The sequence below is a fragment of the Suncus etruscus genome, chromosome 6, assembly GCF_024139225.1.
Source record: "Suncus etruscus isolate mSunEtr1 chromosome 6, mSunEtr1.pri.cur, whole genome shotgun sequence".
Classification (NCBI taxonomy): domain Eukaryota; kingdom Metazoa; phylum Chordata; class Mammalia; order Eulipotyphla; family Soricidae; genus Suncus; species Suncus etruscus.
Genome location: NC_064853.1, coordinates 592,201 through 604,759, shown reverse-complemented (window position 1 = coordinate 604,759; position 12,559 = coordinate 592,201). Strand labels below are relative to the sequence as shown.

The 12,559-nt window shown below is 48.7% G+C and overlaps 1 protein-coding gene across 1 annotated transcript; it reads left to right on the top strand.

Moving 5' to 3' along the window:
• Positions 1 to 2,863: 2,863 nt before the first annotated feature.
• On the top strand, positions 2,864 to 11,209 carry LOC126010936 (zinc finger protein 345-like). Its single transcript, XM_049774544.1, has 4 exons — positions 2,864 to 2,977; positions 3,128 to 3,254; positions 4,909 to 4,989; positions 9,365 to 11,209. Exons 1-4 carry the CDS (start codon positions 2,864 to 2,866, stop codon positions 11,206 to 11,208), a joined length of 2,166 nt encoding a protein of 721 aa, XP_049630501.1. The 3' UTR covers position 11,209.
• Positions 11,210 to 12,559: the final 1,350 nt, after the last annotated feature.

Below are 12,559 nucleotides of genomic sequence, written 5' to 3'. Positions count from 1 at the left end.
GTGGTACCTGACTCTGGGGGATAAAAACAAGGGTCTGTGGAAGGCTGAGGCTTTTTTGCTGGAACTGAGGCTGAGTCTTTGGACTTCAGTCTTGTCCACCAAATAAAGCTAATATTTCCACAGCCTGACTGTCTGCGAGTTGTTTACCCGCTGTTTCACCTCAGAACTGTCAGCTAGACAGGGTGGCAGACGCGTGCTCCGAGCCGGAAGAGAAAGGCCTCATCCTCCATCCCTCCATCAGTCAACCTCTTCAGGGGCTGACTTACAACAGCCTGCGAGCTGTTTACCCACCGCTTCACCTCAGAACTGCCTGCTGAACAGGGTGGCAGAAGCGTGCTCCGAGCTGGAGGGGAAAGACCTCATCCTCCATCCCTCGATCTGTCAACCTCTTCAGGGGCTGACTTGCAACAATATCCCACAAGTGAGTAAGATCCTTCTATGTCTATTTTGCTCCCTCTGAGTCTTTAAACTAAGAATGATACTCTTGATATGTTTCCACATAGAAGCCAATTCCATGACTTCACTTTTCCTAAAAGCTGTAGGTATAATTGAGGATATGCATACCCAAAATACTCTATCTTCTCATCTGATCCTTGGCAATCAGGTTGTTTCTAGATTTAGGCTGTGATAAATTGTAATGACCAAGTGTGATCAGTGAGCAGAGAGCCAGAGTCAATCTGAGTACGGGAGGTCGGGAACCCGGTATAATGTGAGAAACTTAAAAATGGAAATATAAACTGATGGATGCTTCAGAGGAATAAGCTATATAGTGGTTCCTCCTGCTCTGCTCACAGGAATTACTCCTCACTGCCTCGGGAATTTATAGGATACCTGGGATAGAACCCGGGCTCTGGCGTGCAATACGTGAGCCCTCCCCAGGTGCTTTGCTCATGCTAAGCGAAGTATGTGTCTTAGCAAACATCATTTTCTTTCAGTTCTGTGGGGCATCCCTCCTGGAGTCCTGTCCTTCACACGTCTGCTCGTTGGGTCCGCACTGAGTGTCCCCGGGGCCCAAAGTTGGGAGTGTTTTCTACTTCTCCGAGCCGGATGCCCCCTTTCTGCCCAGGAATCCGCGTGCATCGCCCGTCCCGTGGAGGTCCGGCAGAAGGACCTCGCAGGCCGGGGCGCGGCAGAGCGGAAGTGGCCGCCTGGCCCTTTAAGACGCGGCCGGAAGTGGCGCGACGTCGCGGGCGCCATCTTGCCGCTCTCCCCCGCGGGTGCTGCGCTGCGTTGCGCTGCGCGGGCAGAGCTCGGGCGCGCTCGGGCCGCACTTTCGGGGTCCGGCCCTCGCGCCCCGCAGCCCCGGGTCCTCCGCGTCCGCCAAGATCTTCCCCTCCGGTCCGCCCCGGCGCCTCTGCCGCGCGGCCCGCCAGGTGAGGCGGCCTGGGGCTCCCGGGCTCGTCCTGCTCCTGCTGTGCTGTTGACGACGCGGCGGGAGGAACTCGCTTCGCCCTGCGGGGCGGCTCCTCGCGCGCGCTCGATCGCTCGCTCGCTCGCTCGCGGCCGGCGGGCCCCAGGCTGGGCGACCCTGGGCCCAGAGTCTTGTCCGGGGCGGGCTTCGTGCGAGCAGCGGCTCGGCGGGGGAGCGCAGCCCCCCTCCCCGAGCCGCAGCCGGAGCCGCAGGTGCCGGAGCCGGGCGGGACGCGCAGCTTCGCCCAGCCGCGGCCGGACCCAGCCGGGGCCGCGGGCGGGCAGGGGTCCCGCTCGCCTCTGGCTCCGGGCTGCCGCTCGGCTCTAGGACTCGGGGCAGGGGACCGCGCGGCTGCGCTTGGAGGACGAAGCGGGCCGGAGCGATGGGGTCCCCAGGCCTGCCGCCCTGTCCGCAGGTAAGGGGGAGCGAGGGCTCCAGGGAACTCGGGGAGCGACGCCCCCAGGAGCGGTGGGCGCGGAGAGGTCTGAGGAAGGAGTCCGGGGACGGCGTGTGGCGGCGCTGCTTCGGACTCCGTGCTCTCGGGTCCCCGCTGCCCGCCCAAGACCCCCCCCTCCCCCCGTTGGATGTCAGGTTCCGGGCCGGAGCTCCTGGGAATAGGCGCCCGGCTTTGGCCGACAAGGAGACCTTGAGCCCGGGATTTCTGCCGTGCAGCATCACTCCTGCCTCCCTTGGGAAAAGCTCTTTGGGTCATGTCTCAAAAAGGAAATGCTTCTGGCTCTATACTCTGGCATCATACCTTCTCGTGCTGGGGCCCTACTGGGTGTGGGGATTTGGCCCGTGATAGTCCTGTACAACAACAGCGCCTACCAAATTGACTGGATGGTCTGCATAAAGTTGTCTTGTATTTTTTTTGCTGCTGCTCCCAATGCCAGTATGATGCCCATGACCATGTCTTCCCGTATTCACTCAGGACCCTCCATGTAGGTCTGGCCATCTCTCCCTGGGAGATTTTGGGCTCTGGGCTTCTGATAAAGAATTCTCTAACTTATCTGAAAGAATCCAGCAGGGTCCTTTCCTCATGTGTATTTTCCTCTGTGTGTTTTTTTTTTTTTTTTTTTTTGGTTTTTTTGGGCCACACCCGGTAACGCTCAGGGGTTACTCCTGGCTATGAGCTCAGAAGTTGCTCCTGGCTTGGGGGACCATATGGGACGCCGGGGAATCGAACCGAGGTCCGTTCAAGGCTAGCGCAGGTAAGGCAGGCACCTTACCTCTTGCGCCACCGCCCGGCCCCTTTCCTCTGTGTTTTGTGCTGTGCTGTGCTGTGTCTGCTTGTTTTAAAAGTCCAATGTGCTATCCATTGCGCCACGGAGCCACCCAATGTGTCTGCTTGTTTTATTTTATATTGAATTTTTTGCCACATTGTTGTACTCGGGGCTTTTACGTGACTCTACAGAAGAGTTCAGTCCAGTGGAGATCAAAGGACACTAACCTATGCCTGGAATTGGCCCTGTCTGTGTCAAAGCTTGTGTGGAAAGCGTCACCTCCAAGAACCTTCTAGAACTCTGTCTGCATATCATGTTGGCTGATCTGGCTTTCTATGTTGATGTAGGGGGCCACCCCCTCTTTATGACCATGGAGAGAGGGCCCTGAAGACTGGGTGCTCACGGGGGAGTCCCTCTGGGACTCAATGGAGCTCTGTCCTCACCCCAGGGACTTGGGTTAATTTGGCTCTGACCCCCTCCTTTGTGTGCTCAGGATATGGTGACCTTCCCAGAGGTGGCTGTGTGCTTCTCCCCAGATGAGTGGCCATGCCTGGATGCCTCTCAGAGGAAGCTCTACAGAGACGTGATGCTGGAGACCTACGAGCACCTGCGGGCTACAGGTAAGAGCTGCTCTGTGTTCACTGCTGTGGGCTCTATCCCAGTGTTGGGAGGTTCCAGGATCAGGCAGGGGATGTGATTCTGTCGAGCCCCAGTGTCAAGTCTCTCTCTATTGTTCTGACTGTATTTCTTAGATGACTCAAAATTTTTATTTTTAAATGCCTTTTTTGTGACCAGGAAATCAAACATTGTCTCAGGGTTTGCCATATCTGGTCCAAAGTGGGTTTGATGTCTGACCTTGCATATGGTCCCGTAAGCCTGCCTGGTGTCCTCCCTGAGCACAGAGCTAGCACTCTGCACTGATCACTGTGGTTTGCCCGAAACTGATGTGATTTCATGAGCCAAGGGATCTTAGCCACATCAGTATGTGCTCAAGACTTCTGACTCTGTAATCTGGGACATCTCCTGATGGGTTTCAGGGATCATCTGGGGTGCTAGTGATCATTCCTGTGTTGGACTTGTTTAAGATCACATGCTCCCCTATTTGCTATCCTTTCTTTTCTTTGTTTTGTTCTGTTTATTTTTTTGTTCATGTCCTGTGGCTACTCCTGTCTCTGCACTCAGAAACTGCTCCTGATTCAGGGGACCATATGGAATGACTGTAATCTTATCCGAGTCCATCGTGGGTCAGCCACGTGGAAGCAAAATGCCTTCCTGCTGTGCTACCACTCTGGCCCCTCTCTCTGCTATTTTAGTCTTCTTAAAACTGACTATAAGATTTATAAGTAACTTAAGTTCTTTCCTTGATTTGAAATTATCCAGCCCTAGCACATCCTTGGGTATCCCCAGATTTTCTGGGATATTATGCTGGGCAGGAATGATATTTGATGTTTCTGCATGCTGAGGATGTTCCTTAAACCATTGCATCCCATCCCTTGCAAGGGACAGTTTGACTTTTCTGTTTATTTTTGTCTTTGGACTATATAGTATCCAAGGGCTTATGCCCAGCAGGAATCACACGGGAATTACCTCTGGCGGGTCTTGGTGGATCCTATATGGTTCTGGGAATCAAATCATTGTCAACCCTGTCCTTGGCACATGTACTAACTACTGTAATATCATTCCAACCTCTCCTTTTTAAGACACCTCTGGTTCTTGTTTGTTTGTTTTGGGGGGGCCACACCCGTTGATGCTCAGGGGTTACTCTGGCTATGCGCTCAGAAATCGCTCCTGGCTTGAGGGGTACCATATGGGACACCAGGGGATCGAACCACAGTCCGTCCTAGGTTATGCTTGCAAGGAAGACACCTAATCTCTAGCACCACTGCTCTGGCCCCTTTTTGTTTGTTTTTGTTTGTTTTTTGTGGGGGACACCTCTAGTTCTTGGAGGCCCTTGTTTTTAATCTTGTCTCTTTATTCAGTGCTTTCTCCCTGGGGGACTTAGGGAACTACAGAGGGTGCTGAGATCAAATGCAGGTCGACCATGTGCAAAACCAATGCTTTCCTATTGCTCCCCTAGCCCCCTGCTGTATTATTCAGTCCCCTTTATTAGACTCATTTTAACCTATTCTCATCTGTAAAAATCAACGTGCCTGTGAAAAACAGATTCTGTTCTTCATCTGTTCCGTAATTTGGTTGCTTTCATTAGGAACCCAGATTCATTTGTGCTTCTCTCTCCTCACCAGTCTGTAACACATGAATTGTTTTTCTGAGCAGGGCATCATCCTGAGAAGCCTGTGCTGATTTCTTGGTTGGAAGGAGGAGCCCTGGGGAGGCATCAGAGAGACATGTTTGTCGGTGAGTGTGGCAAGATCTTCGTGGGCTCAGGGATTGGGTTGGGTGTGGAGTGTTCTGGGAGGGTTTTTTGTTTTGTTTTGTTTTGATTTTTTTTTTTTTTTTTTTTTTTTTTTTTGGTTTTTGGTTTTGGGTCACTCGCAGCAGTGCTCAGGCGTTACTCCTGGATCTGTTCTCAGAAATCACCCCTGGCAGGCACGGGGAACCATATGGGATGCTGGGATTCGAACCACCGTCCTTCTGGATGTAAGGCAAATGCCTTACCTACCACCAGTCTATTTCTCCAGCCCCAGATCTGGGCCTTTTTGAGATGGGAACCTGGAGTTGGGAGTTGGAGTGGGTATTGGGCTCCCAGATCTTTCCCGCAGGACCTCACCTGCCCCCTTTCAATGCCCTTGATGCTGAGATCCAGGTTGTTCTGGATCTTTGCTCTTTCTGGTTCTCTGAGTGTTTAGAACAGGCCCTGAGATTCGGATCCTTCACTCCCTGTCCTCTCAGCATGGCTGCACAGCCCTATGTCAGGTGGACCTTAGCCACCTCTGTCTTTTTCATTTACTCTGGCCTTTGCCTTTGGATAATTGTGGGGTTTTTGAGATTCCCCAAGGAAATTATTTTCTTTCCTCTCGTTTTATTTTCTGGTTCACTCAGTGGTGGTTCTTGGAGTAATTCCTGGCCCATGCTTCAGGATACACACCTCGTGGGTTTGGGGGACATTATGGGATGCCAGGATTTGAACTCAGGTCATCCACTTGGGCGGCAAAGAGTTGCTCTATGCTGTGCTTTTTCTCTGGCGCACTCAAATATTTTTTGTCTGTAGTTTTAAACCATTGATGAGTGACCCCAGCACAAAGCTAATGTGGATTTTCTCAAATTTCTCACCGTGATGCTCCAACTTGTCTTGCTTTTTTAAATCAGCTAATTTAGCAATTAAAGACAACATGTGTTTATCTCACCAGTGTTGCCACATTTAACCAAGTTTCATTCAATTATTTTTCTTCATAATTTATTTAGCACCGTGTTTACAGAATTGTTCACAGTTGAATTTCAGTCATAAAGTGTACACTGCCCTTCACCACTGCAACTTTCCTGCCACCGATATCCTCAATTTCCCTCCCTCGCTTTTCTGAGACTGGCTTTTTGCTTCTGTCTCTATGATTGTCATGTTAGTGCAGTTAGTACTCGAATCGCATTCACCACTTAGTGGCCAGGTTTTTATCATATGCTGGTCCTCCTGCCTTTCATTCTATTCTGTTGTCTCTGGTTATTATTACCACATCCTCATATATTTTTCTAAATCCACAGATGAGTTAGACCATTCTTTTTTTTTTTTTTTTGGTTTTTTGGGTCACACCTGTAGAATTACAGCCCTTAGGATGGGCTTGGATAGTGATGGATGGACCTTTCTCTGCTGTCCCAGGCCACATGTGTCTCTGCAATCCCCAGACCGCGGGTATCTGGGTTCAGGTAGCAGCAAGGAAATCATCCAGACAGGCTTCAGGAAATAACAGTTTTATTTGCCGTGGCCTATATAATAAACTTATATAAGCACATGCCATCCTTAGCTTGTCCTTCCTCTTAACTCCTTTCAGCCATCTTTTCTCCTCTGACCTCCATCCAGGTAAATTCTCCCTGATCTTCCGGTCAAAGGCCTTATCTAACCTTTCCAAGACCCCTCCCAGAAATGGGAGGGTCTTTCCTGTAGATAAGGTTACACAAAGAATAGGTGTAGGGTTACAACACCCAGCAGTGCTCAGGGGTTACTCCTGGCTCTTTGCTCAGAAATTGCTCCTGGTAATCTCGGGGGACCATATGGGATACCAGGATTCGAACCACTGTCCTTCTACATGAAAGGTGAATGCCTTACCTCCATGCTGTCTCTCTGGCAGCGAGTTAGACCATTCTATGTCTGACTTCTCCTTCATAATAGATGCATAATAATCTCCGTGTTCATCCATATATAAGCTAGTTTCATCATCTCTTATGGCTATAAAGTTGTCCACTCCATAGTTGTACAGTTTTTTTTTTTTTTTTTTTTTTGCGGGGGCACACCCGTTTGATGCTCAGGTGTTATTCCTGGCTAAGCGCTCAGAAATTGCCCCTGGCTTGGGGGAACGCTGGGGATCGAACCAAGGCCCTTCCTTGGCTAGCGCTTGCAAGGCAGACACCTTATCTCTAGCGCCACCTCTCTGGCCCCGTACCACAGTTTCTTTAGTCATTTATCTGTTGTCACACACCTGGTTTGTTTCTGGATTCTGACTATTGTAAGTTCTGCTGTGATGGACATAGATGACGTGATTTGTAGGGTGTGTTTATTCTGTGTTTTATGTTCCTAGAGTGTGCCGGTCTTTCTGTTTCCTAAGAATGCTACTGCTAGGGCCCAGAGAGATAGCACAGCGGCGTTTGCCTTGCAAGCAGTCGATCCAGGACCAAAGGTGGTTGGTTCGAATCCCAGTGTCCCATATGGTCCCCCGTGCCTGCCAGGAGCTATTTCTGAGCAGACAGCCAGGAGTAACCCCTGAGGACCGCCGGGTGTGGCCCAAAAACCAAAAACAAGAAAAAAAAAAAAGAATGCTACTGCTGGAGCATATATGAGTTCCATTTCCACTTTTTTGAGGCATACCCATATGATTTTCCAGAAAGACTGGACTAGATGGCATTCTGTTCATCAGTGAATCAGAGTTCCCTTAATACCCGCATCCATGACAACACTGGTTGTTCTCACTGGTTTTCAGAGGCTACTTCAGATGCTGTGCTTGTGACTGTTTCCCAGTGATTCTGGGTATTATACACTACTTGAGATCTAAGCTACATGCAAAATTGGCTGCTCTTCCCCTTTTATATTGTGGTCAGGATTATTAGGTCAGATCCAACAGTGTTTCCAGGGCCTCACAGTTCTTGGGGATCAAAACTAAGCTCTGCCACTTGAATTATGATTCTGTTCCTAAACATGACTTGAGCTTTTTGGAGACAGTGCTTAGGTTACATCTATTAATACACAGGGATTACTCTTCGATTTATGGTCAGAGGTCTCTCTTGGCAGTGCTTTAGGGACAGATTCTGTGTCAGGGATAGACCTGGGATTGGGGCTGGAGAGAGAGCATGGAGGTAAGGCGTTTGCCTTTCATGCAGAAGGTCATCGGTTCGTATCCCGGCATCCCATAGGGTCCCCCAAGCCTGCCAGGGGTGTTTTCTGAGTGAGAAGCCAGGAGTAATTCCTGAGCACTGCTGGGTGTGACCAAACCCCCCCCCCCCCCAAAATAAATAAAAACTGGGATTGGCCACAGGCCAGGCATACCATAAACCTTGTACTATGTCTCTAGCCCTGAAAATGCCATTTTAGTTACAACACTCACATTTATATTAAGTCATATAAAATCTCTAACCATAACCCAATCCTGTCTCTTTTGGTGAAATTCCTAGCTAGGTGCTTCCTAACCATGCTAATACTTTTCCCCTCATAGGAAGTCACTGATGATAATTTTTTGGGGTGAGTCACACCTGGTAATGCTCAGGAGCTACTCCAGGCTATGCACTCAGAAATCGCTTCTACCCAGGGGCCATATGTGGTGCTGGGTATAGAACCTTGGTCCATTCTGATTGGTAAGAGTATAAGGCAAACACCCTACCACTGTGCAATAGCTCAGTCCCTTATTGAGGATGATTTGACCTCATGCAAACCAGTGTGTCTACAACTCAGGAGAGTAAAGTATCTTTTCAAACCACATCACAGAATATTATGATTTTAGGGTGCTGTGTATAGAAAGTTCTTATGTCTTAAGATCTTATGTCAAAATTATTATTATAGAGGTCGCAGCAGTAGTGCAGTGGGTAGGATATTGCCTTCCATGCACCAACCCAGGGTAAATCCTTGGCACCCAGAATGGACCTCTCCAACCACCAGCCAGCCATTCTTGCTGACTGCAAAAATAAGAGTAAGCCCTGAGCATTGTGAGGTTTGGCCCAAAGACAAAAAGAGAAAAGTTTCTTTTTTTTGCAAAAAAATTTTTTTTAATCTTAAAAAATATTTTTACTTTATTTACCTTTACTCTTAGGTTACAATTAAAACTCATATTATAAATTCTGAAAATTTTAGTGAATGCAGATGGAATGAGGAAACAGTGTTTAGGGGCCAGAGGTATAGTACAGCATTCCATCCAGTTCTCTAAGCCTGTCAGGATTGATCCCAGAGCACAGAGCTCAGAGTAAGATCTGAGCATCTCCCTATGTGGCCACAGAACCCAAACAAACTAACCACCCATCAGACTAAGAGCTTGAAGGTTTTTTCCTTGCCTTACAACAAAACAAGGAAAAGTTAGGAGAATAGACGTTAGTAAATGTCAACATCCACTCTGACTAAAACCTTCCTTTTTTTTTTCAGCAGAAGCAAAGCCAGAGTTCTATCCATGTCCCTTCTGCTCTCTTGCCTTCTCCATCCCGAACTTCCTCACTCGTCACATGAAACTTAGCCATCCCTCTGGGATATTTCCTGGAACATCCTCAAGAAAGCATCCTGAATCAGAGAAGTCTTGTCCACGTGAACAGAATCAAGGGCAGCAACATTCTGATCCATTTAATGACAAAGTTGACGAACCAAGGAATGACATACATGAAAATCAAAAGCAGAAAGAAAGCTCCATACCTTTGGCTAAGAAGATAAGGCATAAAAGAATTTCAGCAACCATTTCTAGACTAAAAAGCAGTAAAAGACGGAGCTCTAATAAACATGAGATGGCAATTCAGGAAGAAACGCTCACAGGGCCCAAAGCAAATCCAAAGGACACAGGCAGCTTCAAAGATGGATCAAATCTCGTCACCCACCAGAGGACTCAAACAAAGGAGAAGACCTATATTGGCAGGGACTGTGGGCGAGGCTTCAGTGAGAGGTCAAAACTCATCAGCCACCAGAGAGAACCCACTGGGGAGAATTCCTACGTTTGCAAGGAGTGTGGAAAAGCCTTCACTCTGAGTTCAAATCTCATCAGACACAAGTGGACACACTCAGGAGAGAAGCCCCACATTTGCAGTGTGTGTGGGCGAGGTTTCATTCAGAGGTCACAGCTCATTAGTCATCAGAGAGGACATACAGGGGAAAAGCCCTATGTTTGCCAGGAGTGTGGGAAAGCCTTCCGTATGAATTCACATCTCATCAGACACCAGAGGACACACTCAGGAGAGAAGCCCCATGTTTGCAGTGTGTGTGGGCAAGGCTTAACTCGGAGATCACAGCTCATCATACACCAGAGGATACACTCAGGGGAGAAGCCCCATATTTGCGTTTATTGTGGACAAGGCTTCAGTGTTAAGTCGTCTCTCATTAGACACCAGAGGACACACACAGGGGAAAAGCCCCATGTTTGCAGTGAATGTGGGCGAGGCTTTAGTCAGATATCAGGTCTCATCAAACATCAAAGGATCCACACAGGAGAAATGCCCCATGTTTGCAGTGAATGTGGGCGAGGCTTTAGAGAGAGGTCATATCTCATTATACACCAGAGAATGCATTCAGGGGAGAAGCCCTATATCTGTAGGGATTGTGGGCGAGGTTTCATTAACAGGTCATATCTCACACAACACCAGAGGACGCACACAGGGGAGAAGCCCTATGTTTGCAGGGAGTGTGGGCGAGGCTTCAGTCAGAATTCACTACTCATCTTACACAAGAGGACACACACAGGAGAGAAACCCCATGTTTGCAGTGTGTGCGGGCGAGGCTTCAGTAGGAGGTCACAGCTCATCACACACCAGAGAATACATACAGGGGACAAGCCCCATGTTTGCAGGGAATGTGGGCGAGGCTTCAGTGACAGATCATGTTTCAAAAAACACCAGATGACACACACAGGGGAGAAGCCCCATATTTGCAGGGAGTGTGGGCAAGGCTTTAGTCAGAGATCGCAGCTCATCTCACACCAGAGGACACACACAGGAGAGAAGCCCCATGTTTGCAGGGAGTGTGGGCAAGGCTTTAGTCACAAGTCAAATCTCAAAATACACCTGAGAAGACACACGGGGGAAAAGCCCTATGTTTGCAGAGAATGTGGGCGAGGCTTTACAGTATGTTCAGCTCTCAAGATACACCAGGGGACACACACAGGGGAGAAGCCCCATATTTGCGGGGAGTGTGGGCGAGGCTTCAGTCAGTTGTCAGGTCTCATCAAACACCAGAGGGGACACATAAGGGAGATGCCCCAGGTTGATGCACTGGGGACTAATGAATGGTAATCCACAGAGGACAAATACAATCACCCCACACTCCATAACAGCAGGAAAGTTGGCCAGTCGTGAGTGTACAGTCCTCTCACTTCTATATTTTGCCCAATACACTAATAAACTATCTCCGTATAGTTCTGGTCTCTAATATTTACATCCCCTTAAAAGCAGTGGGGAGGGCCCGGAGAGATAGCACAGCAGCGTTTGCCTTGCAAGCAGCTGATCCAGGACCAAAGGTGGTTGGTTCAAATCTCGGTGTCCCATATGGTCCCCCGTGCCTGCCAGGAGCTATTTCTGAGCAGACAGCCAGGAGTAACCCCTGAGCACCGCTGGGTGTGGCCCAAAAACCAAAAAAAAAAAAAAAAGAAAAAAGCAGTGGGGAATAGAATAGACAGAAAAAACTATAACTATTACTGAGAAAAGCACATTATTTTCCCTTTTTGGGCTGTGCATAGTGGTTCTCTGGACTTATTTCTGGATATGCAATCAGGGATCAATGCATGCAGTGTTCAGTAGACCACGTGGAAAACAGGAGATTCAAACAGACTGACCCATGTGAGATTATTTGCCCTTAATACTATTTCTATGGTCTGGAAAACATTTAATTTAATTCAGTCTTTGTCAAAATCAGAATTGCTCAGGAAATGATTCTTGCATGCTTAGGCACCAACCATATTGAATGCCAGAGATCACACCCAAGTTGGTTGCTTAAATGCACTTTTTTAATAACTGAGTTGTGGGAGAGTTGAGGTCACACCCATTTCTGCTCAGGAGTTATTTGTGGGTCTGTGCTAACATGGGGCAGTGCTCAGGAAACTCTTGTCAGGATTCACCTTACCTCCTTTACTCTATAATCCCTCCTGTTCTAATTTGTTAGTTTTGGAGAGGTGGTTTATTCCATTGCTCCTGTTCAGGGGGCCATATGGGACATCAGGGGGTCGAACCTCTTTTCATCCTAAGTCAGCCACGTGCAAGGCAGACCCTCTACTGCTGCGTCATTGCTCCAGCCCCTTGTTCTGGTTTTAATCAGGTTAAAACCAATTGCTTTTGCCAGAGAGATAACATAGAAATAGGGCAATTGTCTTGTAAATGGCTGACTGTAGTTTGATCCCTGGCATCCCATAGTCTCTCCCAAGGCCACCTGGAGTAATGCCTACATACAGAGCCAGGAGAAAACCCAGAGCACCATTAAGTGTGGCTCCAAAAGGTTTGCTTGGTGCTCAGGAATCAGACTGTTTGGAAATGCCTTCCACTCTAGCAGATGGTATCATGCAAAATCAGAGACCTAACCCAGGACCCCATGTTGTGAGCCTGCTTAGGCAGCCCTCTGCTGTGAGCTCTTTGTAGGACTCGGCAGAGTTCT